The sequence below is a fragment of the Triturus cristatus genome, chromosome 4_1 (assembly GCF_964204655.1).
Source record: "Triturus cristatus chromosome 4_1, aTriCri1.1, whole genome shotgun sequence".
In the NCBI taxonomy this organism is placed as follows: Eukaryota; Metazoa; Chordata; class Amphibia; order Caudata; family Salamandridae; genus Triturus; species Triturus cristatus.
Genome location: NC_140585.1, coordinates 499646515 through 499674250, shown reverse-complemented (window position 1 = coordinate 499674250; position 27736 = coordinate 499646515). Strand labels below are relative to the sequence as shown.

Sequence of the window (27736 nt, the reverse complement as noted above, 5' to 3'; positions counted from 1 at the left end):
ACAGTAAAAACACCACACACAGAAATACACAACAGGTTATAAACAGAGCTTAATGTAATGCATAAAATTAGGCCAAAATGACAAACATCCAATATGTAGAACCGGAGTTATGAATTTTTAAAGAATATCTTGAAATATAGTGCTCAAAAAATTAAAGAGCAAACCGTTTGTGCTGGACCGGGTCAAGTCTGGAAAGTCAGGACGATCGTGATGGGGCATGGGTCGGATACAGGAGACACGCAGGACTTGCAGCAAACAGTACCTTCACAGAGGAAGCATCGACGTCGAGGAGCGGTCGGAGGCGATGCGTCTGCATCGATGTGTAGGATTGTAGGAAAAGGGCTGGTTCAGAGTCACGCAGTTGGGAGGTACATCGTCTAACCCCTAGCGATGAAGGCAATGAGTCATCGAGCTGCGCAGTCGGGGCTGTGATGTCTTGGAGGTGGCGATGCATCGAAAGAAATGTGTCAGTTCTGGCACAACGTCAACGATGTGTGGATTTCAGCTGAGACAGCCAGAAAAACACACTTCCAAGGGCCCAGGACTTGATTTGCACCACTTGGCAGGGCAGGACTGACAGTTGTCAGAGTCCAGAAGCTGTAGCAGGGTTGAGTGAAGTCTTTGATGTCCCTGAAACTTCAGAACAGGAGTCAAGCCATCGAGGCCTTGGAGTCACTTGGTTCAGGCGACGCAGAGATGCACGTACAGTCCTTTTCATTGCCAGGCAAAGAGGGCAGCAGGCAAGGCACAGCAGAGCAGGAATCCAGCAGCGACAGTCCTCCTTGGCATAGTGGTCATTAGGTCCAGAAGTGCATCGAGTTGGTGGTGTCAGGGGTCCAGTACTTATACCCAGTGTGCCTTTATAGTTTGGGGGGGGGGTTACTTCAAATGATGCATTTGAAGTACACAAGCCTGCCCTGGCTCCAGACTCACTACAAGTGGGTATGCTGGTCTTTGTGTGGGGACAGGCACAGCCCTACTCGGGTGCACGTGTCCGCTCCTCCCTCCCATCCTGCCCAAGATGGCCCATTAGGATGTAAACGGTCAATCAGGCACCCAATTCCTGTTGTTTATGGCTGTCTAGAGGGAATGCATGAAGTCCAGCTGTCACCCACCTCAGATGTGTATTCAGAGAAAAGCAGAGGCACAGAATGGTTAAAGAAAGAAAATGCCTACTTTCAAAAAGTGGCATTTTCAGACTTACAACTTTAAATCAGACTTTACCATAAATTGTGATTTTAAATTGAGAGTACAGAAACACCAAACTTGAAATATCTTTTCCCAACTGGAAATTACACTTATAAAATGTAATAAGGTTATCCCAATGTTAACCTAGGGGAGCGATAGGCCTTGTAGTAATGAAAAACACATTTTAAGGAGTTTTTCACTACCTGCACATGCAAAACTTAAGAGTGCATGTCCAACCTTTTAATTTGCAGAGCAACCTGCCCTTGGGGCTGCTCAGGGCCTATCTTAGGGGTGACTTGTATATATTAAAAAGGAAGGTTTGGGCCTGGGTTACCTTGCCAGGTCAACATGGCAGTTTAAAACTGCACATACAGGCACTGCAGTGGCAGGCCTGAGACACGTTTACAGGGCTCAGTCGTCCGGTGAATCATCAATTCTTCAGAATTCTTTAATCAAGACATCTTCTGATGTAGATTTGACGCTACAGGCTTTAACATAAGGACTTTCAATTGGTCCAAGAGTGCTGAAGTCTCTGAGGAACATTGTGTTCTGCTCAACAAATGACACGTGAACTGCTCTAAACAAATCAATGGCAGCAGCAGAGGGAGAGACATTGTGAACTTGTAAACAAACGCTGTGTGATTCTTCTTTGACTGAGTGTGCACTGGCTTCCTGCTAACCAGGTTCCCAGCGACTATGTCCTTTACTAATACTGTACCATTGTTTCCACAATTGGCACACCTCTGGCTCACATATAAGTCCCTTGTAAAAGATACCAGTGGTAACAAGTACCTTGTGACCACAGAAGGTCTCTAAGGAATGAAGCATGTATTGTGTCACCCTAAGAGACCCCTCACAAAACACAGGCATACTGCCATAGCAGCCTACCTATTTTGGTGCAGATAAAAGTGAGAGTCGATCTGGCACACATGCCTGTGTGCCATGCCAACCAGCACTGCATGAGTTGTAGGTAAGTTACCCCTATAGCAGGCCTTCAAGCCCTAAGGCAAGGTGCCCTATACCTTATGTGAGGGCAAAACTGCATAGTTTATAGGTCCATTATTAGCTCCATTATGGCTTCACTGAATTCCAAGATGTTTGATACCAAACATTTCAGCTTAATAAACCCACGCGGATGCCAGTGTTGGATATATTAAGAAATGCACAGAGGGAACTTCAATGGTGCTCCCTGAAATCCAACCAACTAGTTAGTGTGTGCCTGACTGGTCCCCACCAGCCTCCCACCTCTAGACATGCTTCTGACCCCCAAGCAGGAACAGCACAGAAAGGTGATAACCCTAAAAGGCTTCCCGTCCTTTGTTATGATGACCAGGGCCTCTCCAGCTAGTGGAGATGTCCACCCCCGACCAAGCCCCATTTTTGGCAGCAAGGTTGGTGGAAAAATTAGTAAGCAAGGAGGTGTGCCCCCTCTCAGCCAGGGCCACCCCTAAGATGCCATGAGCTAAAGTGACTCCCTTCCTTCTAGAATCCTCCAGATCATATTGCTCTAGTCAATGGGGTTGGGGCAGAGATTCCCAATCTGTGCGCCATGGCACCCTTGTGTGCCGCGAAAGCCAGAGGCGCCGTGAACAGATGCACACCAAGATAGTGTTCGGTAAAAGAACAGAAGCATGTATTGTAATTTATAGTGCTACGATTGGGCTAAAGCATGAACAAAAAAATTATACATAAAGGCATACCGTATTCAGAAGTCATTCGGGGCACAAGACGACACCCTGATGACACGTAGAGCAGGAGACTTGAAAAGAACACCATGCTGCCTTGATGTCATTGAAGTGTCTGTCCCGTGAGGATCAGCTGAGTGTTCTGTCCGGAGAACTTTGGAGGAGAACAGATAGAGCGGGGACAGCGGCCCCAATAAACTCTCTCTGAATGCCCAGGTAAAAAACGAGAGCGGGCTTACCTTTCTACCTGTAGAGGTGAGCATAGACCTGCTCCAAAACTCCTCTACCTTCTGGCATTCTGAGCGGTGACGGTGTTCGCTTCTGTGGCTTTAGTTAGCTAGCAACTATTGAAACAATATTGTGAGATTTAGGAAAAAATAAAGTGGTGAGAAGAGCACGGGGACTTTCCTCAAGAGGTCCGTTGAACGTCAGACACATTCACTCGATTTTATAGTAAGCAATTTGTTCCTTTTCTCAAAAGCAATGGTTTGCTGAAACATATGCTTTGAGAAACAAGCACGCAGTGTCAGGCTGCACCCATTTGCTAATGAAACACACTGCGGGTCTCTGGCACCCCCGTGAAGCAGTCAAGTGAAGTACTGGCACCTCAGTGAGGTCGCACCAAGTGCGTGCCTACTACACATTAGTTGTACTACTTATGTTACTGATCTCGTGAACTGCTCTATAGTCCCACCACATTTTAAAACCATTTTAAACCTCTATCACTTTTTTTTTTATAGTGGAATTGAAGTAATAACCGGGTTCCAGCTAAAAATAAACGCGGTTTGTTTTGGCTCAGTAACTTGCAGGGTGGCATCACACAGGCACACACACAAAGTCCACTGTAAGTGACTCAAAGAGAGCGTCTATGAACATTTTTAAAGTCTCATTGTGGAATTCCTTGATGTCTTAAGGTTATTGTCCCAGTATAACACACCACATTCTTTGTATAAACCTTTAACACGAAAAAAAAAAAGAAAACAAGCATTGGCATAGCCAATAGGTCTCGCCTTTGGGACCTTAGTGTTTAGCCATGCAACAGTTGCATAACTAAATACTTATAAGGTCCCAGAAGCGAGACCTATTGGCTATGCAAAGCGACCGTGTGGCCGCGAAAGTAAGAGTGATCGCGATGGTAATCACGATCAAACATCAAAGGGGCCGCGAAAGTGAAAGTAGTTGCGGTAAAGCGCAGCGCACGTGCCCGCGCACATGCACTGTAGCTCTAGGCTGGCCTGGTAGCACTTTTTGGAGCCCTCTCAATAAGTCTCGCCAGACCAGCGCATGCGCTGGGAAAAGCGAGACCTAAAAAGGGGTGAAGGAAACTATACTTAGCTTCACAATTACATTGATTATAAACAAATGCGTGATGAGGAAAAACGTAAGAGTTCGCTAACTCGGTTGCACAGTTGCAGGCCTAGATTAGAGCAGATGATGTACAAGTCTGCCTTTAAAATAAAAACAAACTCTAAAGCAAATTCAGCACACATAGCTCGTTTTGGTTTAAAGCTCTGCACTGTACACTGCTTCAGGATTCTCGGCTCCATAATCTCCGACACCATTTTCAACCTTGGTGACTCCCTTGCATTCTAAGTCCTTCACCTACATGACTTTAGTACACCCATCATCTTCTTGCATTTTCATAACTGCACCCTCATTCCCATTTTCCTTCTGCCCATTTCCAATTCCAAGTAATTGTCTCCAATCTCTACTATATTAGAAATACCTTGAACTAAGATAATCTTTGCCCTACTCATCCGGACTTCACCTTCACCAAATCCTCTTTCACAATCCACCCTCGCAGTCTTAATTTTTGGCACATCCTTTCCCTAACCACTTTTTTTACTAACTTTGAATTAGTCTCTCTTGGTCTTATTATGCACTGTATGTACAAAACCTGTCTACCACATCTTTCTCTACATTTAGCCTGTTTTTCCATGATATCACTATACAAACGCACAGTATGTTTTGAAACCCTACTGATTGGAAGGAAAGCTGCTATTAAATATATTCTGGTGGTATTTAAAGTAAAATCCATTTCATTTCCTTGATTTGGAAGACCTCTGTCATATTTAACAGCAGCCAGTTCCGGCATCTCCTTGCACTGTGGGTCACGCGATTTTACTGACATAGTATACCGGGGATAACATCGATGACTATAATAACTTCACCCCAATAATTTTCAGAGAGAAAAATGAAAGTACTCCAGAGGTCGGACTTGCATCACTGCACCTGCCAATAAAAGTAACATAATGAGGAGCCGCAGCCAACGGCCCATATGTGAAGGGAGCCGGGGGGTTGAAAAAGTTTGGGAAACACTGGGTTAGAGATATGCCCTCTCCCCAGAGGGAGTGGCCATACAAATGGTGTAAGCACCCTAAAAGTAAGTAGCCCACTGTCTACTTCTCACCCCTATAATGCCCTAAAATTAGTATTTAGGGGCACCCATGAACCTTAATACGGAGCTTACTGACAATCTACGAAGAAGAGGACAAAGAAGAGCTGAGTTCTGCATGACCAGAAGCTCCAGCTGCTGACTTGGTCCCAACTCCGCCAGCCTATCTGCGAACTTTGCAAGCTTCCATGAACCGTCCGGAAGACCAGCGACCTCCAAAACCATGGGAGGACTGCCTGACTTCCATAAAGACTCCTTATCTCCCGTGGACACTGGACCTGTCTAAAATAAAACCAAGTTCAAAGACCAAAGCTTTGCCTGTAGAATAGCAAAACCAACCACCTCTGCACCAGACGCCCACGGCCCGAGTCCAAGTGGCCAACCGGTCCAGAGAAGGTTCCCCAGCGATCCTCAGCAAGGGTCCTTCGTGGGTTGACCTCTGCCGGTCTCCATGTTGTCGCCTGCAGCATCTGCACGACAACTCCCCCGAGCTGCGACCACACTGGTAAGCTGATTTTCGATGCCAAAGGACACCTCTGCACCCGGAGCCCCAGGGCCTAAGGGAGATTTACCGATGGTGATCTGACACTCCAGCACATACCAACGTACCTATGCAGCTCTAGGTTTCCTTCAATTGGTCTCCTGTCCTGAGGCTGCAGATTTTTCTGATTTCAAGATTCTCCATCGGTTTGCATTGGGCACCCAACGCTGTGTTGGCACTCTGCACCCAGCGGCTGCTGAGGGTATAAGTTTGGTGCTGCCTTGTGGCACCCCATGTGCTTACCTTAACCCCTGGAGACTGGATTACCAAACCGTGCTACTCTGACCTCTGCACCAAACAGCCCTATCTGAACCTTGCCTGGTACCGATTCTTTATCCAGAAACTCAATATCATAAATCATTTATTTAACTGCATATTACCGATTGTGTTTCTACCATGGGTTAGTATTGTATTACTGAAAAATGCACTAAGTATCCACTTTTTACATTGAAAAGCATTGATAATGCAAAATGTCTTTCCATGCAACAAAGTATCCTCGGTTCTTTAAAATAAATATACTAAAAGTATTTTTCCAAACTACTGGTCTCGGATTTAGTCATAGTGTGTGTAATTATTTCTTGCATGTGTGTACAACAAATGCTTAGCACTGCCCTTTGATAAAACCTACTGCTCGCCCACACTACCACAAAAGAGAGCCTTAGTATCTACTGGAGTGTCTGCAAAGCCTCTGGGGATCCAGTGGAATCTGTGCACACTATACATCATCGTGTATACGTACATTTTCACCATCTTGTCCTAAGTGGAGTGTCCAAGTAGGAAAACGTTAGTAGGAGGAGCAGGATTAGGGTCCTGCTAAGGGGCATGCAAGTTGGATCATTAAAAGATGGAACAGGCCTTATGAGATTAGTAGCTGCTTCCACCCCACTAAGCACAGCCATGATACCCTCAAAATATCAAGGCCAATATTTGGACATGCTGCGAGTTCACCAGTTCCCACATGCCCAGGTATTTACTTGCTTCAGTGCTGGAAATAGAAAAAAACATTACTTCAGGATCCCGTAAATTGGTGGTGTAGGTGTGGCAGCAGAAAGGGGTGGAGTCACAAAGCAGAGTCATGAAAAAACTGCAGCAAAGAAATTGGCAACAAGTACAAATATGACAGCAAATCTGCTCCGATCACAAACACAAGCTGCAAAAAGAACAATTGATGGCCAGAATGCTGAACAATGTCATACATTCGCCCCAGTAGAGAGATCTGGGCCTAAATCCATTGTTTATTTTGCTCACCAAGCTATTCCAGTTTGAATCTAGCCATATGTAAATCAGTCTTGACCCTGCGCCCAATGGAAACAGTTCAGCCCCGAACTGCCAGGCCAGGTCCTCCCTGGACTGGAAACAAGCATCCTAGGACCGGTTTCGGGGTTTCACCCCTCATTAACCAGGATAGCTGGACTGCAGCAGCATGGAGAGCACAGGACTCACGTCTGGGCCTACAGGGTTAAGGCACCTGCTACAAAGATCTTTGTGTGCCCAGCAATTTTCAGGACATTGTTATTGTTGTTAGATTATATTTGTAGAGCGCCAATCACCATAGGTCTCTAGGCGCTAGTAGCGTGGACAGAGGTCCATTGGTCCCAAGTGTAGTCAGCGCACTGAATGGATTTAGCCGAATGCCTCAGCAAACAGGATAGTTTTAAGTAGCAGAGGTTCCATACATATATTATCAGGAAGTCTATTCCAGAGCTGGGGGGTCACGACTGAGAAATCCCGTCCTCCCATGGTGGTTCTGTTAAAACGCAGGCAGGCCAGCATGCTGGCCTCAGATGATCAGAGGTGCCGTCTAGGCACATAAGACTTCAGGCGGTCTGTGATTTATTTAGGTGCCCTTCCATATTTAGCTTTATGCGCAATGCACAGAACCTTGAACCTGATCCTGTGCCTAATGGGGAGCCAGTGCAAATGTTTCAGCAGGGGGGTGGCATGTGTTCTTCTTGGAGATTTAAAAATCCTCCTTGCTGTATCATTTAAAACTACCTCTAGTCTCCCCAGGAGTTTTTCAGGGCGCCCTATGTATATTGTGTTACCGTAGTCCAAACGTGACAGTATTAGGGCTGTCACGACGGTACGCATGGTAGAAAATGACAGCAAGGCACCGAGTTTGCGGAGTTGCCGCAGCAGACTTATGCAGCTCCCCACTACCGCCGACACCGGATTGATAAGGGTGAGTTTGGTGTCTAATTTGATGCCAAGACTCTTTACAACTGGTACTGGTGTCGGGGTGGTACTGAGCTCTTGGGGCCAGAAATGATTGGACCAGGGTGAGGCCTCTGTAGTTAAAGCCAGCACCTCGGTCTTATCTGGATTCACTTTCAGTGAGTTAGAGGTCATCCAATTCATGGTAAACCGTAGGATGTTCTGGACATTGAGCTGAGCTTGGGGACAGTTATCGACTCAAACTATTAGCTGGGTGTCGTCAGCGGACGGGCGCAGACGGGCTTGCCTTAGGCATGATAGGATGGGAAGCTAGCTTTGGTAGTTAATGCACTTGCTGGAGATATCCGAGCTTCTAGTCACAATTCTGGCTAATTTAAAAGTAGGCGAAGAAAGTAAATTAATAGAAAAACTACAACTGAGAAACCAAATCGTGGAAAACCAGTTTTAATTAAAGACAATTTGTAAGATGTACTAATAAATCAAAAAAAATGTATGTAACAAATGTAAAGGAAATCACATTTTAAGAAAAAAAAAAAAAAAACAGAAATTACACTAAACTTGGTTGGAGTTCAGGGGTAGTGAGGGGTTTTTGTGTACCGGGATGGATGATGTTTAGGAGTGTTGAGGTTTCTAGGGGTCACAGATGGGAGGAGTTCACACGTATAAATGTTTTTCTAAGGTACAGGGATGGACAGAGTTTAAAGTTGGTGAGGTGTCATTAGGGCTCAAGGATTGAATCAAGTGTATGGGTGGTGAAGGGTTGTTAAGGTTCAGGCTCATGGGGGAGTTTTTAGGGGTCAGGGAATGGAGGATTCCGGGGGCAGAAAGATCAGGAGTGGAATAAGTTTAGGGTAGTGCGAGGTTTTAAGGGTTCCAGTATGGATACATTTTATATGTAGAAAGGGGTTTTTAGGGTTCAAGAAAGGTGGAGTTTAGGAGTGGTGATGGATTTTTAGGGGTCATAGATGAGTGAAGTTTTACGGTGTTAAGGTATTTTTTCTCTATGGTTCAGGGACGGGTGGAGTTAACCAGTAAAGAGGAGTTTTAGGGATGGGTGGATTTTAAGGGTCCGGGATAAGTCGAGCTTAGGCGTGGTGAGGTGGTTTCTAGGGTTCAGGGATGTGTGAAATGTAGTGGTCACGAATGATGTAGTTTCGGCATGATGGGGACTTTTAGATGGAAGGGTTGGGAGGATGTTAGGAATGGGGGTGTTGTGGTGTAGTTAGGGGTCAGCATATAAAAAAAAAAAACTCAAAAGTAATTGTTTGACAATATGAATATATTTTAAATGTCTCCTGAAGTAAAGCACTGAAATAAATACCCTTGACAAAAATGTATCTGAAAGTAAGACCTGCAACCATTTTATTTACAGCCTAGCAAATAAGAATGCAAAAGCCAATTTCAGACAAAAAGACATTTTATGAATTGTTTTAAATAAAAAGATAAATGTCATTCATTCTAAAAATTTCCATTACACAGTTTAGGTGAAATTGTTTCTTACTAATGGCATTCTATGAAATATTTTTTCTATGAAATCACTTACATTCAAAGTAGGATGGAGGGTATATATGCCTGCTGTAACGCACATCACAGATTTGTATTTTATGTAGACATCTCAGTGGGTAACTGCTTTTGTCAAAAGTTATAGTCCTAATTCAGTACAGTGAGCTATGGACCAACGACAAGGAGCTGTATGCAAACTGCAAGGCATAGGTTTAGATACTTATTTTTTCCTCAATCTTTCGTTATAATAAGGTTGCTAAAAAGGGGTTTTCGGAGGTAGTAATGAGGTATTTTAATACACTTAACACCAACTATGAAGTTAAATATAAAATCCTGACTGTGTTTCACCAGACCAAGGACTGTTAACATGTGCCGACCAGTATGAAAGGTATGCGGCTTCCAAACCTTGTAACCCTCATTGTCTAGTGTAACATTTCCTGTATAGCGATAAACACACCTGTATGAATCAATGAATTATAAGAAACTACAGAAATGCAGCCAGAGAGGAGTCCAGTGGTTTAACTATGGTTTACGAGTACATCCAAACATCGGGGACGTTTTTAGATTACTTAAAATTTGGCGAAAGTGGGACATTTGTCAAAAATTGGCAGATGTTCTGTCAATCCTTTTCAGAGCGTATACACTCTCTATGTATACATGTACTGACTCAAAATATTCTTAATGTGTGTTTCTCAATTCTTTACAGGAAAGTAAAAAATACAAACCGACAGTCAAAAACTCATACAGAGTTAAAAAAAAAAAAAAAAGGGTGGAACGCCATGGCTAGGAATGCATATCACAATAATAGGAATATATTTCTGGACTAGAATACAATGGCATACCTGGATGGTATTTGAGAAACTCTACTATGGTGTCAAATGACGAGGTTGTGTCTTTGGATACTTCAGGACTTCTTCGATGAACCTGAGCACCAAAGCGTTCAGCCACCTTCATAATTTTTTCATCATCGGTAGAAACCCAAACACTAAAGTGACAAAAAGAAAACGCATTGTTGAATATTTAAAGGACAAGATTCTGGTCATTGTTCCAAACACACCGACTGGAAAGTTGGAAAATGTGCCTTTATAAACTGTACTTGTCTAACAAAGTGCTTACATAACTTAGAAAAAACAGTAGGGTGGCCATCAGAGCTTTACAAAAGAACCGCTTTTCAAGCAGGCCTCTCACTTGTTAGTAACATTTGTGACGTAGCGCAATTAAAGTGCTTCTGATTAATTGGGGGGCGATATTAATTTCCTTATATTTTGCTGATCCTCTTTGGTTCTAGTCATTTAAAATCAATTCAATATTGAGTAACATATCAAGTAACATTACAGAATCAAATGCAGACAATTAGGCTTCACAAAAAAGACTGACAAGTATTATAGTGAAACCCATGAAGGTTTATTAAAAGCCAAAGGCATTACAGGAAGCAAAATAAACAGCAAGGATCCAGTGAGTCTTTTGTGTATAAAAGAGTACTGCTCTGTAAATATCATGGGAGAGTAACCCCACAACCCTTAAGATTTAGCCTTTTATAGGAAATTATACAAAAGCATCATACATTTGGTGTGAGTGTGCAGAGGTCTCATAATCCCATCCATTCATATTAAAGAAAGAATGATACAGTTTGAAGTCTCATTTGTAAGAACTATCCCACGATTCATCTAATGCATTTCCGTTCCCTGGTGCTCATCAAGACATCTTAAAGTGTTACGCTACACACCGTACATGAACAGGAGAACCATTGTGGTTCCAATTGATGAGGCCTTGAAACAAGTCACTAGGTTAACACAGCATGAAAATGAAGCTTGAGAAAAAAGCAACATGTGCGTGGGGAAGGGACACTGTTTTAAAACAGGTTTTACAAAATAGCTATTATGTGGGGAGTGCATGATGGGGAAAGGACAGAGGACTGTGCAGGGGAAAATGGCTGTGAACGGCAACAGCCATTTTGAAATCAAGGACTACATTTTCAATGTAAAAATAAACAAACCTCACTGAATATCTTAAATCTAATATGCGTAATTTACATCATGCTAATACAATTATGTATGTTCCAGAAACACTCTACCATTTGTTAAGTTTTGCTTTTCAAAAGGAGGTCAGATCAGTGCCTTTGGCACAGAATTGCACCTGTAGCGCTTTAAATGTAGGGGTCATGGATCATACTTGTGCTGGGGTGAACTTTGTTTACTTTTGAGAGGTCGACCAGGCGTCTTTGTTTAAGATTTCTACAGCACAGCAAGTCTTCACACCGTTCAGTGAGATGGATCTTTTTTATGACGCTGTTGCAAAAGAAGTATCATGGGCTTACAAAGAATTTACAGGGGCCTAAAATCTGGCCATTGGCTGACTTGGTCACTGATTTGCTTGATTCTTTTATGATGGCTTTGATTGTCCCATCTTACGATACTCCCTCTGCAGGAGCACGGCCACTTTACCAGCTCCGACTGGCTCACTTCTGTCCTTCCATTGCTCACTTTTAAGGAACTACTTTTTTCTTTTTACTTAAACACTCCATGAGTGCAGATGTTTTCCAGCTGTCTCTCCTCCCCCACACATAACACCCTGCACTCCATTTTGCTAGTTGTCTTGTTTACTTCTCCCCATCAAACTCCCTGCCTCTCATGCACTCGGTGTTACTTTCTCACTAATGTACTTCCCCCGCAAAAGCGGTGTTGCTTTCCCTCTTGTGCTTCTTTCCCCTCCACCACCTACAATTTTGTAGTTTTCTGGGGGGTGGGGAGGTGATGGGGAGGAAGGCAAAATATTGCTGCAAGTGCCTTTGCGCTACAATTGTTTTTATTAAAGGTCCATTTCGGAAAATTCCTGTTAGTTGAGGTGCCCTTGGTGAGTGGAAGAGTACTTTATGATTGGCCATACCTATGCCACTACCCCATAAAGAACGGATAGTTCAGCTTGCCTATTTTACATGAACAGCCACCTCTCTGGTCATTCATTACCATATCCTTTTTGCTGGAGAAAGCAGTATACTGCCACTGCACCGGTCGCCGGTACTTATCAGCTTTGGTTCATTTTCAAGTTAATTGTAATTTAAGACTTGTTTCTTTCTCACCATGAGTGCTGTGTCCACCCCTTAAGTATCTAGAGCCATGTTTCAACAAAGTACCCCTTCACTTAATGCACTGCATCTTGAGAGACCTTTTGTACTGTAATGGAATGCCTCTTTTAGCATGATCACAGTCCTCAATTTATCGACTCATGCTGTTGGTTTTTCGACTCCGTTGCACTAGAGCACTACTCACTAGACTCTAAGACAAGTACTTTGACCACTAAAATGTGTACAGTTGGCTAATCCCCGATTGGCATATTTAACTTGCTGGTAAGTCCATAGTAGATGGAAGTTTGTGTACCCAGGGCCGGTAAGTTAAACGCCACTGGTTGACTGCAGCACATATTGTGCTACCACTTATGTGACCAAGTAAAACACAACTAGCCCAGCCACAGCAGTTTAGCCGAGCAGTTTGCAAACTGCCATTTCCTCTTATCAAAATCTTATTTTGCCCGGCCTAAACCTTCCTTTTAAATAGTAAGTCACCTCTAAAGTAGGCCTCACCAGCCCCAAGGCCGAATGCATAGTATTTACATTGGATGAGGACTTTTCTCCAGAAAATCTTAAGTTTGAATGTAAACTTCCCACCAGGACAAGCATGTTCCCTGTATCCAACCAGCAGTTGTTTGAAGTTGGCCATTAGTTTCAGCTGTAAAGTTTTACTTGGACCGGTCCAGCATGACCAGATAACTGATTGGCACTTTGCGGTGCTCATTTGACTTAAAAATTTAAATAATATCTCCTATTCACTACTACCGATTTTTATCACTTTGGCATCTTGTTGCTTTATTAAATTTTACTCCACTTTTATTAATTGGAGTAGGCTTTTTATTGTGTTGTGTTTTCTACCTTTTTAACGGTTTTGGTACTGAAATGCATTACACATTTCTCCTTAGTTAAGTCCATCAGCTCTACGTTTTAGTTACCAAGGATTAAGCTCAGGTCAAAATTGAGGTCTAACTGGACGTGGTGTGATATTGGGTCACTATTACTTGATGAGGACTCACATGACCTCAAATAATAACCTACTGTTTCACACTTTACTTTTCTTACATTGGGTTTAGACGGGGCCCACTGCTTATTATTGGTTAGCTTCATTATCACTCATTTGCGTAATACTTATTTGTCAGGTTTCATAGACTTTCTTACTCATCTGGAGCATCAACACATCACTCACGTCCATGCACCACCCATTTTTCAGGCGGTACATTTTTCTTTTTGTTTAAGCACGCTACGATAGTGCATATGTTGTTCAGATGTCTCCGCTTCCTCAGGGTTTGTCACTAAGTTGCTACCATTCACCATCTCTGCACTGTCCATGCTTGCCTCAGCCCCTTCACTAAACCCTTCATTGGTCATGTGCTTCTCCCAGCTCCTCCTGCCCACCCTCTGTTGTCCATCTGCTTTCACCCAGCCCCTTCCACCCACCCTCCATTATCCGTGCGATTGCCCCTAGTCCCTTTCGCCGACCCTCCTTTGTCCATGTGCCTGCCCTCAGTCCTTATGGCACCTGTCTTATTGTCCTCAGCCACTCACACCCGCCCTTCATGGTCCATGTGCTCCCCAATACCCTCTCTCGCCTGTCTGCTCCCTCACCCACAACCTCTACTGCCCTCCCCTCTCCCTCTGGGTTGCCTCGGGAGAATGCACAGGTTGTATAAAAAAAGCACACTGCTACGACGCAGCCACTGTTGGCCATGTCTTAGCATTTTTTCTAACATTAGTTTTAGCGGTTCTGCTGTACAACATGGCAAAAAACATTGCCAAAGCTAATATATTTTGTAGAAGACCTATTGGCTTTGCCAATGATGCTTTCCCCTTTATTTCATTTACAGTGTTTTCTTCACATTTGTTTGAATGCATAAATAAGTCCGATTTTGAAATTAATATTACAGTCTGCTTTGGCAGGAAGCTTAATAAAATGGTTCCTTGCTTTATGCACTTGTCATATGCGAGTCACAAAAACACATTTATAAATAAAGTCTCAGTTAATTAATAATTTAGTACAACGCGTTCATATATTTCATGCCAAGTTATTCACCAATTTTCTGATTTATGTGCGCTCAGTCTACGGGGATTGGCAAGTTCTTATTTCAAATATGTGTCTTAAAAACAAATAAAACATTATAATTGTGTGGCTCGGTTTCAATTAGTCTATTTACTAGCAGTGGACTCGTTGGTCTGCCGCCTGCATGCAGATTTCCGGGGGAAGGGGGGGATCTGTCTTTGAAAGCAGAGTGAATCTTAACCCACATATAAAAACAGGCCTCCTGCGATTCCCTCTCCATTCTTCCCCGCAAAAAATAATCTTGCTTGCTTGCTGTCCTTGTAAACACTGGTTTCCTATATTCTTTGAATGGGGAAGCGGTTACTTCGCCAATGCCTGCCCTCTTTGGCATCGGTCAAAGGAACAAGATCAAAAGGCAACTCTGAGGAGACTATAGACGTTCCCGATCGAATGTCTAGATAGTCTGTTACTTTCTGTCAGTACAATGGTGTGACCGCTCCAAATTATAAGATAAAAGTCAGCACAGAGGTGATCACATAGAGGGCATTTTACTGCTTTGGAATCAAGTATTTTTTTGTTTTTGCGGGTGTCATGTGCGTATAAAGCAAATAATTAACTGGGTGCATCTCAATCTAGTATTTCTGGTTGCACTTGAGGTGTTTGCTAATATACTGCTACAATTTTCAATCATGTTTAGTCTGTTTCTGACATCCCCACCCAATATCTATCGGGAGTACTTCTACATCCCTGACCATTTACATGATGCACAGATAGGCAGGACCACCCCATTACTAAGAGTTTGTGTTTTTTCCCCAAATAAAGTTCCCATTCAGAGATCTCAGCGTCTGTCCCAGTTTCCCTGCCATTAGGTTTCCAATAAGGTGTTGTGTTTATGTTAGCTGTGCCGGTTTGTGACCTCACGGGGTCCCAGCTTCGAGCTGCTCTTGCTGTGGAATCCTGTGGGTCATACGGTTGGCAGGGCTTCACTGGAAAAGGAGGGCCCAGTCTGTTCTCCTCATTGCTGCCGAGTTAAAGAATAAACCTTACTAAAAACGTTTCCTGGCTACGTGCTTTCATCGAAACAAAAGGTAGAGACAGTCTACATCAGAGTCCTTTATCTGTGATCCACACACTCAAACAGCACCCAACGTGACAATTCTTGAGACAAAAAACACATCACGAGCTCCCTTACACAAATAGTAGCAGACACCAGAATCACAAAGGTTGGCTTCAGGAGGGGTTCACTAATGAAGCATGCTACCTATTGGGTGGGTGAGGGCTTTTCATCCTGAAGGAGAAAAAAAAAAAAAAATAGTACCTTGATACGTTCACCCTCGGGCATTTAAACATGCGACTCTCCCATTTGATATTCCACGTCTGGAGTTGTTGCAGTTCTATGATTAGGTCTGGGTCTATGGATGATACATATATTTAAACCATTTAACTTTAAGGCCAGATTCTCTCAAATTCTGCTAGGTATTATACCACTAGACTTCACCCAAGCCTTTTAGAAGCAGTAGCATATCATCCATATAGAGATATAGCAGGCAGCCATTTGCTAATACTATCACCCCCTTTCTCTATTTTCATCTTTGATTATTTCGGCGAAGGACTGTATGGCCACAGCAAAGAGCATAGGTGAAAGAGGCTAACCCGGTCTGATGCCTTGGTTGATCTTGTAGTAAAAGTCTGGTAAATAAAATCTATGACACAATCTTCACATTCCTCTCTTAAGCTTTATTGGTGAGAGAAGGGAATCACCCAACAGTCGCAGCCAGGCCTAGTTACACTCTTGATTCAACCATGGAACTTTAAACATGTCATTTAGAATCATTACTATGTTCTAGCAGTCTCAGCCCGACTGAGACTGCCTGATATTATAACGCATCTCCTTTCTTTCCTTACAAACACAACAGAATCAACTATCTTGGGTCCAGTGTACTACAACACGGGCGGACACCACACAACTGGTAAGTGGGCAGGGTGGGAATTGTACACAAGGCAGGGCACGATCAAGGAAAATACCACAACAATGCTCCTTCATCTTTAACTTCTCCAAAGAGAAAGAACATTCTTTAACTTCTATACAGAGAATGCCCAAAAACAAGGGTGTACAACTCTACTTATTTCCTTAAGAAACAATATCTCCAAAAGATTACCCACACATAGAATCCCTCAAATAGCTTGGTTATTTTTTGTCTCACAACCCTTTCCCTTAGCACAGAGCCCCTTGTTTCACACTATCCCTCCCCTGAGAACATATTGGGATTGTTGCGAGTTCTTTTGAACTTATCACTCATGAATTACCATGAAGACGGACACCTCCATGTCCCTTGAAACTTCCTACATATCCCTGGTGTTTGATATAGCGCTACCTTCCTGAGATTCCAAGTTTGACTATCATGCAATTTTATCTAACTTCCACTAACAACCTCACCTTTGTAGGGACCTCTGAACTTTGACAACCCCTCACTACACCTGGTTTGACTTTCACCCAGTTACCCTCCTGGATAACTTTGGCACCTCCCCCCAGAACTTTAGCTACATCCCCGGTATGTTTTTTTGTAACCATGTCTGGAGCAGTTTGGTGGCCAGTTATCTGCCATGCATCAATTCCAAAGGGCTTTTTCCACTGAATCATGCACTGTTGTACGATATGCCCACAGCATTTCTTTGATAGTTTTCTGTACTGGTATCCTTGCAGAAACTGCATTGACCCCTTCACCATTTTATTTAGCCTCTCGCACAACCCATTCCCTTGTGGGTTATAGAGGGAGGTACATGCATGTCTAAAACCCAGTTTTCCAAAACAATTGTTCCATTTCCTTCAAAGTTAGTTGTGTTCGATTTTCAGTAAAAACTACTAATGGAATTCCTTCTCTCCTGAAAACGTCACTTAATTCATTAATCGTTGACTAGTAGTGGATTTTATGAAAACTACCTCCATCCACCTTGATCCAGCATCCACCATAACTGCTGCAAATCTTTCTTGTTCTTGCAAACCACTGAAAGAGCCAATAAAGTCCAGACAAGCCTTCTCCCAAGCTACATCAGACTCAAAAACATGCTGCACTCGATCCACTTTACCCAAACCAACAAGTAATCTTTTCTCGGAATCTCTACAACAATCAGTTTCCAACCCATTCCTTTATTTCTCGGTTCATACATGCCCACTACAAGCTTTCCTTTACTTCTAGTAAATTTCTGCCCCAGGTGACCAGTATGTGCCAACCCAATCAACCTATTCCTGATGGACTCTGGTGGCACAAACTTCTCTCCTCTCAAAACTACCCACTCGTCCTGTGTGCACAATTCACTTTGTACTTTACAAAAAAAGTTCTAAGTCCTTCAGGTATGGTACTTTCTCTAGTCACCTTAAGAAGAGGCTTATGGTCCGTTCTCAAAGTAAAGACTCCACCTCACAAAAATACCTAGAAAGGTCTGGTGACCCTGGAAGCTGCCAGTGCCTTGCGCTCCATCATGGAATAATTCCTCTCAGCATCAGTGAAACAGCGTGATACAAAAGCCACCGTTTTCACTTCCCTCCCATGGTTTGGGGTTAAAACTGCACCAATACCCACCGCACTGGCATCTACGGTAAGTACGGTGTGTAACTCTGTTCTGAACAGTACCAAGATTCCAGCCTGTTCCATATTCTCCTTTATCAGAGTGAAAGCATTTTACTGCTTTTCAGCCCACATGAACTCCCTTCGTTTTCTCAATAGCTCTCTCAAAGGATCCGCCTTTTGTGCAAAATCCTGCACAAACTTGGAGTAGTACTCCACCATTCTCATGAATGATCTTAACTTATCCCCATCATCAGGCACTTCCACATGGACTATGGCACTAAGAGCATACTGTTTGAGTTGTATGCCTTCCCTTGCAATGTGGTACCTCAGATAGTCTACTTCCTCTACCGCAAACACACACTTTTCCTTCCACAATGTTAACCCCCCCAAACCCCTCCCCCCCCCCCCAGCAGGATAACATCCTCCAGTGGTCTGTTGTCTTCCCACTTGACAGTTGCGTAGATTAGAATATCCTCTTGAAAAAAAAAGAAAAAAAAAAAAAAAGACTACTTTGTTGATAACCTGTAACATTTTGTGATAATTTGTTGAAAAGCAGTGGCTGCTGAGCACAGCTAAAATGAATCCCAGTAGCCTCCCCTAGTCTTCATTCAAAGACCTGTGAATGATGTTAGAGTACGTTCTGCTGTTAGAGTGTGTTCTGCACACCACTTTCATCAATCACCTTGCTGTTCTCTCGGATCCACCCTGATGTTCAAATCATATTGATGAGTCCACCCCAGTATAGGTGGTCCCTCTGGAGCAATATATACTTTGCCAGTGGCCGCCTACCTGCAAACTTTATATAAACCTCCATACAACCCAAAACACCTGTGTTTGTCCCCTGATAACCCTTTAGAACAACAGAGGGAATTAGAGTCACCCCTTCCCACACGATCAAAAATGTTCTTGGGAATAATAGTGTGTAAAAATCCGTGTCCACTTTTAAGGACATCATTTCCCCATTAGTATCAAAATCTGCCTTTGGCCAATTCCTATTCTTCACCCACATTGCCAAACAATTCATCCTACTTTACCATGAGTAACCCCATGTTCTGTATCCTCATCTTCAACTACAGCTACTTTCTTAGTAACTGCTTTGCACATGTGTGCGTAGTGCCCCTTCTTTCCACACTTATGGCACTCCTTCCCTTGTGCAAAACTGTTTGTCTACAAAATTAAACTTATTTCTACACCTGTGACACACTCATGTATAGCCTTTCCCTGAAGTAAACACACCCTTAATCATTCTTGTCTAACTGGTATATACCCAGCCTGTGTTTGTCTCGCTGCACACTACATTAACACCCTCTAGGTCACACTTCATAATTGCCACCTCCACACCTTTCTCTTGTTGGAGTCTTCATTTCCCTCACGCACTTTTCAGATTCCTCTACCACTTTTGCTATTACAATAGATTCCTTTAATGTTGAATTGCTTGCAGCCCACAACCTTTGTGCTTTTTTTGGTATTGCACTGTACAATTAGCTGGTTCCTTATCATTTCAGCTAGAATTTGTCCGAACAAGCACCATGTACAGTTCCCTCAATCGGGACACAATAGCATCCACTGTTTCTGCTACCAATTGTGGTTGCGTGTAAAGCTTATGCCTGCACATAACGATATTTTCTTGTTTTGCAAACAAGTGCGCAACTTCACGATAACATCTTTATACACATTTTCCACTTCCTCACCTGTTCCTGGAAGATAAAATGTGTGCCCCTGTTTTCCAAGTGCTCCTAACAATGCTTTGAAAATTATTTGGTAGCGTTAGATAGCACAACATTTCCAGCACTGAGGGGAAAAAAAGCGGTCATTCCAATCCTCCCGTTCTATACGAGGTTCCCCTGCTGACATAAGAAATAGAGGTGGGGCTGTAATTGTATTAGCGATATTCATAATGGTAACACAATACTTAAAATAATAATGGCAACACACTGAACAGATTTGCAACTTTAAAGTGTGCAAATCACTGAAGAAAGAGATTTGCAAATAACTCATAAGAATACTTCAAACATACCAAGAAAGTGTGCCAAACACTGGATGTGATGAACAACTAACAGTGATTCACAGGTTAGACGAAGAAAAGTGTGCTAATCACTGTATGATGAACAACCAGCATTGGCAGTTATAATAAATTAACTGGACTAGCTCTAAACTCCCAAAAAGCAGTGTGCAGACTTCCTAAATACTTTTAATGGTCTGCGTGTCACCGCTGCTGTGGACACGCTGTATATTTAAGAGACGGTGACATCCTCATTACTTGTATGGTGTGCGCATCACCGCTGAACACGCTGTTACTTTAAGCCTGGGGAAGGGGTTGGCTCCACCCTAAACAGCCTCAAGGGAAACACATCTCAATCCACCCACTTCTGAGATCAAGTTGGAGGCAACGACGGGAAGCAGCGCCGACGCCGGCAACCCAGAGGAACTCTGTACAAAGTAAGGACAAGTGCTCGCACTGTACGCTGCATAAACAATGAACTGTTTTAACACCTGCTGGTTCAGTCTTGTGGCAAATGCGGTGTATCTCCGTTTAGATGTTGGGCACGCCAGCTGCAATTTCAGCTGTTAGAAATACTTTTCCATCAAAGCGTCGATGAAGATGCTAAAACAATCGGCCTTACTACTGTGCCACAGCTCTATTGCTAGTAACATGCGCAATTCCTTATTGCTCTTATTTGAATTTATACGTCTTGTACTTTTTCCAAGCACAAAGTTCAAACCGCCAATACCTCACAGGGAGAGTGCTCCCATGAGTCCGTACCAATCGTCTGCCAACATCTTCTATGCAGCTGGGACGATACCTTCTCGACGGCCATACTCTGCAGGTTCGCATCAGTGATTCACTGCCTCATCCCGGCGCCTGGCTCAGAAATAATCGCCAAAATGTGGTAAATAAATCTATGACATGACCTTCACATTCCTCTCTTAGGCTTTATTGGTGAGACAGAAATCACCCAACCATCACAGCCAGGCACAGTTACAATCTCGATCCAACCACGGAATGTTAAACATATCATTTAGAATCATTACTATGACATAGCAGTCTCAGCCTGGCTGAATCTGCCAAATAATATTATAAAACAACTACAAGATTAGTCTACTCATTCTTGCTCTGGTGACTGAAGCTGTATACAATAAGGTTACAGAAGCTGTATACGCAAGCCATGCCTCCCTTGACTTTCCTGGGTGTCTAGTTTTCAGAAATGTGTGGGTTTGGTAGGTTTCCTTAGATGGCCGCTGAGCCCAGAACCAAAAACGCAGAGGACCCTCTTGAAAAACCAGGTAGTTTTGTGATAGATAGGTGGGCACCTGTGTTTTTGGTCCTGGGTTTGCAGACATCTAGGGGAACCTAAAAAACCAGACATTTCTGAAAACTAGACACCAGTGGGAGTCCAGGGAGGTGTGGCTTGCGTTGATCCAACATTTTCCTTACAAAAACTCGCTGCAAACCTCACATTTAGCCAAAAAGTCACATTTTCCACTAATATCGGTGTGAGAAAGTTGTGGGATCACCGCACCGCACAAATTTCCTACTACCCAGCATTCCCCTCAGTCTCCCGATAAAAAGTATACCTTACTTTTGTGGATGGGCCAAGTGACTATGACGGGAAGGGCCAAAAACGTGTAGAAATTAGGGGGGGGGGGGGGCAAAGCGGGTCTAAAAGGGCAGTTGGTTTATACGTTTTTCGGCTGAGGCTACTTTGGACAGCCACACAAGTGAGGTATCACTTTTCTCGGGAGACCAAGGGGAATGCTGGGCAGTAGGAAATTCGTGCATGCACGGTGATCCTACAACTTACCCACAGAAATGTGAGGAAAATGTGACTAAGTAAATTTGAGGTTTGTGGGGGATTCTGGGTAAGAAAACGCTGGGTGATCCATGCAAGCTACACCACCAGCCAAGAGTCAGTACAAGCACACAGCCATCCATGCACACCGTCAGCCAAGCGCCATCCACACACACCACCAGCCAAGCATCCCTAAGTATAAATAAAACAAAAACATTTCTAGCTCCTAGTGGGCTTTCTGCCCCGGGACTTTTGCCCACAACTGCCTTCCAGGGGAGCCTGAAAAGCGGTGCCAATTTCTTTGGGGGAGGGAGGGTTCAGGCACTGGCATGCCCATTTTGGGCAGCCCCCCCCCCTCTACGTACAAAAAACCCAATCCCTTGGGCCTAGTGGGCTTTCTGCCCCCCCCCCAGGTGGCAGATCAGGGGCTATTACCCCATCTGCCTCCGGGAGGGGGAGGGACTGGAGTATTTTGGGGGGGGGGGGGGGTGCATTGGCATTCCCATTTTGGGCAGCTCCCACCCCTAAATTTAACGGGGAGAAAAAAACCCTGGCATCTAGTGGGCTTTCTGCTCCCCAGGTTTGTGGGGGGTGGAGGGGGGGGGGGGGGGGGGGAAGGGGGTCAGGAAGGCTAAACTTTTGCCGCAGGGTTGGGGGCATTGGCATGCCCATATTGTGCAGCCCCCACCCCTAATTTACTTGGAAAATAAATCCCTGGTTTCGAATGGGATTTCTGCCTCCGGAGGGGGTGGGGGCAGAAAGACTGAATTCACCCTAATCATGGGGGAGCAAAGGCCCTTGCCCAAGGGGCCGCTACCCCCTCCCTGGTGCCTAGTGGGTGCATTCCTGCTTGGTGATCGCCCTCCCGGGGCGATCCCCAAACAGGGATCCATTAGGCAGGGGTACCATTGGAAAGGGGAGATTCTCCCCGTTAGTTGGCACCTTGGCGTGAGTCTCCCTTCCACTTTTTGTCGCTGTGCCTCATGGGTTTTACTGGTGTTAGCTGCTCAGAGCACTGTGCCACTGCCAACCAGTGCCACAGTGCAAGTGCTCCCTATTTAAAATGTATATGTTGATTGGATTCCATGATTGGCTTATTTGATTTACTGTCAGACCCCAGTAAAGTGCACCAGGAGTGCCCAGGGCTTGTAAATACAAATGCTGCTGGTGGGCTTGCAGCACTGGTTGTGCCACCCACAGAAGCGGCCTAGTAAAATGTGTCTAAGGTCTGCCATTGCAGAACCTGCGTGCAGTCTAGTACGGTCATGCTGACTGGGCAAGTGCACCCACTTGCCAGTCCCTAAATCTTCCCTTAACTTCATATTAGTCACCCCTATGGTAGGCCCAAGGGCAGGGTGCATTGTAAGCATAAGGTAGGACAAGCCCCGATGTGTGTGGCATGTTCTAATAGTGAATTACAGCCATTTTCGTTTTTCACTATTGCAAGGCTACCTGTTCTCCATAGGCCAGAATGGGCTGTTAGAATTGTTACATTCTATGATCCTAACAGACCCAGGGAACATGGTAGAAATTAGAGTTTAGTATGCCTGAAGTTTATTTTAATATTCTGTGTTTGCAAATGCCACTTTTAGAAAGTTGGTATTTGCTTGCCTAACCATTTCAGTCCGCCTCTGCTATGATGTGCATCTGCCTGTCTGGTTTGTGTGAGTGACAGGGCTGGGGAATTCCAGAGGGGCAGGGCTAGGTAGCCTGGTGGTGAATAGAGAGATTGACATCCAGATGGGTGGGAGGAGTACACCTGGACTCTGAATAGGGCTGTGCTCTGCCTCCGCAATGCTGGCTCCACCTCAATGGAGCGGCTGATGTCTCTGCCCTGCACCCTGAATAGAAAGTCAGAGTCATGTCAACAAAGTGCTCAGGAACTGGTTTGGACTGAGCAAAGGCCCCTCTACCCCAGAGGAACAAAGGATTTAGGAGTATAAGTATTGGGACCCTGCTCCCAAGAATTTAGATCCTGCTTGACAAGAAGAACCTCTGCCTGAGAAGGAACTGGGAAAGCTGTAAGGAGTAGTACTGTCCCTGACCTGGGGGATTGGCCTGCAGTGGTTGCCTTGCTGCTGAAGGAGAGGAGAAAGACTACAAAGACTTTATTTCAACTTATGCTTTAAAAGATCTCCAAGGGCCTGAGAAGAGCTGGCCTCCTGTTAAGAAGTCCCAGGAACAAAAAGGACTTCACCCCCAGCTTCCCCCTGAACTCTGCTGTGTGAGTTCTGCCCCTCCTAGAGTGCTGGAACCAGTTTTGGGGCCTCTGGGAGCTGTGCCTGCTGTTGGGAAGCTGGCCAAGAAGAAAGAATTCAAAGATCTCCACTTTTTCACGCACAGCCGGCTTAGTGAGAAAATTTCCGTCGCACCGCTCGTTAGCGTGCAGAATTTTATCGCTGAGGACATCGTCGCAGAGCCTGCTGCCGCTGAGCCCGATCAGTGCTGGGAAAATCATCACACCGCTCGTTAGCGGACCGATTTTGATCGCTACCAGCCCAAGATCCGCGCTCCGCCTGTTAGCGGGCAGAATTCTATCGCTGCGAACATCGTGCAGAGCCTGCTGCCGCTGAGCCCGGTCAGCGCTGGGAAAATCATTGCATCGCTCATTAGCGGACCGAATTTGATCGCTACCAGCCCAAGATCCGCGCTCCGCCTGTTAGCGGGAAGAATTCTATCGCTGCAAACTTCATCGCAGAGCCTGCCGCTGATGTGTGAAATCGTCGCAGAACAAGCTAAGATCATCGCACCGCTAGCGTGAGTAATTTTATTGCTGCGAAAATCGTCGCAGACTCAAGCAAGATAACCGCTGGTGAAATTGTCGCCCCGCTCGTTAGCGGGCCGAATTTTGTCGCATTGTGCCTTACCGAGTAAATTTCTACCGGATAAGCTACACCTTGATTTTCAACGCTGAAGTGCCGCTAGGAACTTTTTATCGCATCATAAGGTACTGTGGGTTAAAACGGACGCTAAGGTGAATGATTTTGTCGCTAACCTGAGAACTCTTTCTACAATTAAATTCTTGAACTGTGTATGTTATTTTTGTCGTTATTTGGTCTTGTGCTAAGCCTTTATATAAAAGATCACTATTTTTGATATAAATCTAGTGTGGTGTTGTCACTGGGTTACTGTATGTGGTCACAAATGCTTAACCTATAACTCTCTGAGATAAGCCTTGTCTGCTCGCGCCAAGCTACCTAGAGGGTGAGCAGGGGTTATTTTAGGAGTGTAACCCCTTACCCTGACTAGAGGAGAGGGTCCGTGCTCGTCACATGTACCTACCTGTGCCAACCAGAGATCCCCAATTCTAACACTCTCCTTTCCAACGATAGCTCTCCTGACTTTCTACGTGCTCAAGGGGCTGAGAGCACATAGAAAGGGAAACTGAAATGAGCCTCTGGGCTCACTTCAGTTTCACTGAAATAACGTCAGCGTGATGCATGCCCTGATCGTCAATACAGGGAAATGACAATAAAAAAGGGAATCCGTCATTCCTTAACTCGGACACATTTTTCGGGACAATTTTCTCCCAGACGCCTAGCCAGTCTAGTAGGGGTTTTGGTTTCTTCAACCTTCAAGCTGCCCTTCGTGGGGCAACTAAAAGCGATCACCTCCTCTTGTTTTTGCACTATTAAAACTCAGGATTTTTTTTACTTTTTATTCCATTGGAACTTCAGAAAGCCGTGGTTGCAGCACTTATCCTGTCAAAAATTGATTACTGCAGCAGGCCCTTCCTCAATATACAATCACGATTCCTCAACAAAATGCAGGTCTCCCAAAATGCAGCAACTAGTCTACTGCTTGCCATCCCGAAACATCAATCGGTGGCTCATGCCCTCCCAATTTTGCACTGGCTACCAGTTACAAGACTAATCGAATTCAAGCTCTTTGCAATGCTTTTAAAGTGCTACATGGTCTTGGCCCCATATACTTTACAAGCAGTTTCAGGCGGTATATACCAGACGCAGCTCCGCTCAGCGGCCTCCTCAAATCTGGTAATATTGAGGGCCAAAACTGCCTCGTGTGGATGGGAGAAGTTTCGTTGCAGGCACAGCTAGATTGTGGAACTCCCTCCCTCTGGCACTCAAGAGGGAAAGCAATCTTTTGGCCTTCCGCAAGCTTTAAAAACCGGGCTTTCCAACAACTAGTCCAATCGCACCAATCTAACATCCCCTTCTGGTTAGCCAATACTGCAGAGCCGCCGTGCCTAGACACCCTCGGTTATTAGCACACGTTACACATCTAAATTTCATTTAATTAATTCAAGCAATCTTTACGGGCCCACTTCCTTACCAAGCCCTTCAAAGATTAAAAATCAGACATCTCGGCAATGGTCTCGCTTATTCAGACCCAGTTTCTTCAGATCCAGTCCAAAGAAGAAAGCCTTTGGTGGGTGAATCACTTAGCTGTCTGGAACAGGAAAACTATTTTCTCTGCCGCCTTAAATCTGGTCTAAGAATCAGATGGAAGTCAGACAGGTTGGGGCGCAATATGTGGTCAGTACTTGATTGGAGGTACATGGTCTCATCAGGAGTTGCTCATGCATATCAGTTTAAAGATGCTTGCAGGTTCCTTTACCATCGAATAATTCACAAAAAACAAAGCAAAATGCACCATTCTGTTACGAATGGACAACCTAACAGCAGTCAGATATATAAATCATCATGGGGGCACAAGATCGAAGCTTCTGGCAGATCAGGCCAAACATCTTTGGGAATATTGTCTTCAACGGAATCTCTGTTACAGCAGTTAATCGCCCAGGAAATGTTAATACTGTAGCAGACTGGTACTCCATGCACCTTCAGGACTCAAGCGATTGGCAGCTGCATCTTTCAGTGTTCAAACGTCTTTCTTCCATCTTTGGCAACATGTCAATCAATCTTTTTGCCTCTCAACTCAATACCAAACTTCCTTCCTTTTTCAGATGGTGACCAGACCCTCAAGCTCTAGCTATGGATGCTCTTCTCTAGTCTTCGCTGCAGATTCTGCTCTACGCTTTCCTCTCATTTCTATTGATTGAACGAGTCCTAGCGCAGGCTTGCAGACGATTTTCATCTCTGGTTCTAATCACTCCTTTTTGGCAAGCTCAACTTTGGTACCCAATTCTGTTGAAGCTGAACTTGGACTTCAAGGTCTGGATTCCTCACTTTCCCAACTTGCATCTCAAACCCTCAGGGACTCTGACACAACATTGTTGTAGAAGGTTCTTTATTTCTGATTGTTTGAAGTATTTTGGATCATCCTGGAGAACCCCAGGAATTTCGGAGGAGGCTATCAACCTCATTCAACAATCTTTGGCCCCTGGCACTTCAAGACTCTACAAGTCAGCCTGGCTGCCGTGGTGTATGGATAGAACTTCAGATCTCTTTTAAGCAGATGTAAATCTGGTTGCTAATTTCTTATCCTAGCTAGCTTCTCTAGGAAAGGCCTATCACACAATCAATGCATCTTGATCAGATATTTGAGCTGAACATCTCCGGTTGGATGGAAGACCAATTGGAGAACACCCCTTGGTCTGTCGACTATTAAAGGGAGTAAGATATGTTAAACTTCCAGTTTCCAAATATAACGCAGTGTGGGATGTTAATTTGGCGTTAAAACAATTATTTCATGGCAGGATAATGTGTTCCTTTCTCTCAGTCATCTGCAAGTTGACAATGATTTTATGTTTAAATTTCATTGAAACAGGTTTCAGATGTTAAAGCATCACTTGCGTCCTTGTTTCACTATTCACAACTAAAGGTACCAAAACCAACTTACCCACAATTCAATATCCCTTCAACAAAAACGGTGTGTAGGAAATTG

The 27736-nt window shown here is 44.3% G+C and overlaps 1 protein-coding gene across 1 annotated transcript in view; it reads right to left on the bottom strand.

The window, feature by feature from the left end:
* CMAS (cytidine monophosphate N-acetylneuraminic acid synthetase) overlaps positions 1 to 27736 on the bottom strand; it is a 193422-nt gene that overhangs the window by 123573 nt on the left and 42113 nt on the right. Inside the window, exon 3 of the mRNA XM_085652733.1 lies at positions 10330 to 10472. Within this exon, the coding sequence (XP_085508859.1) occupies positions 10330 to 10472 (143 nt within the window). The remainder of the gene's footprint in view (positions 1 to 10329; positions 10473 to 27736) is intronic.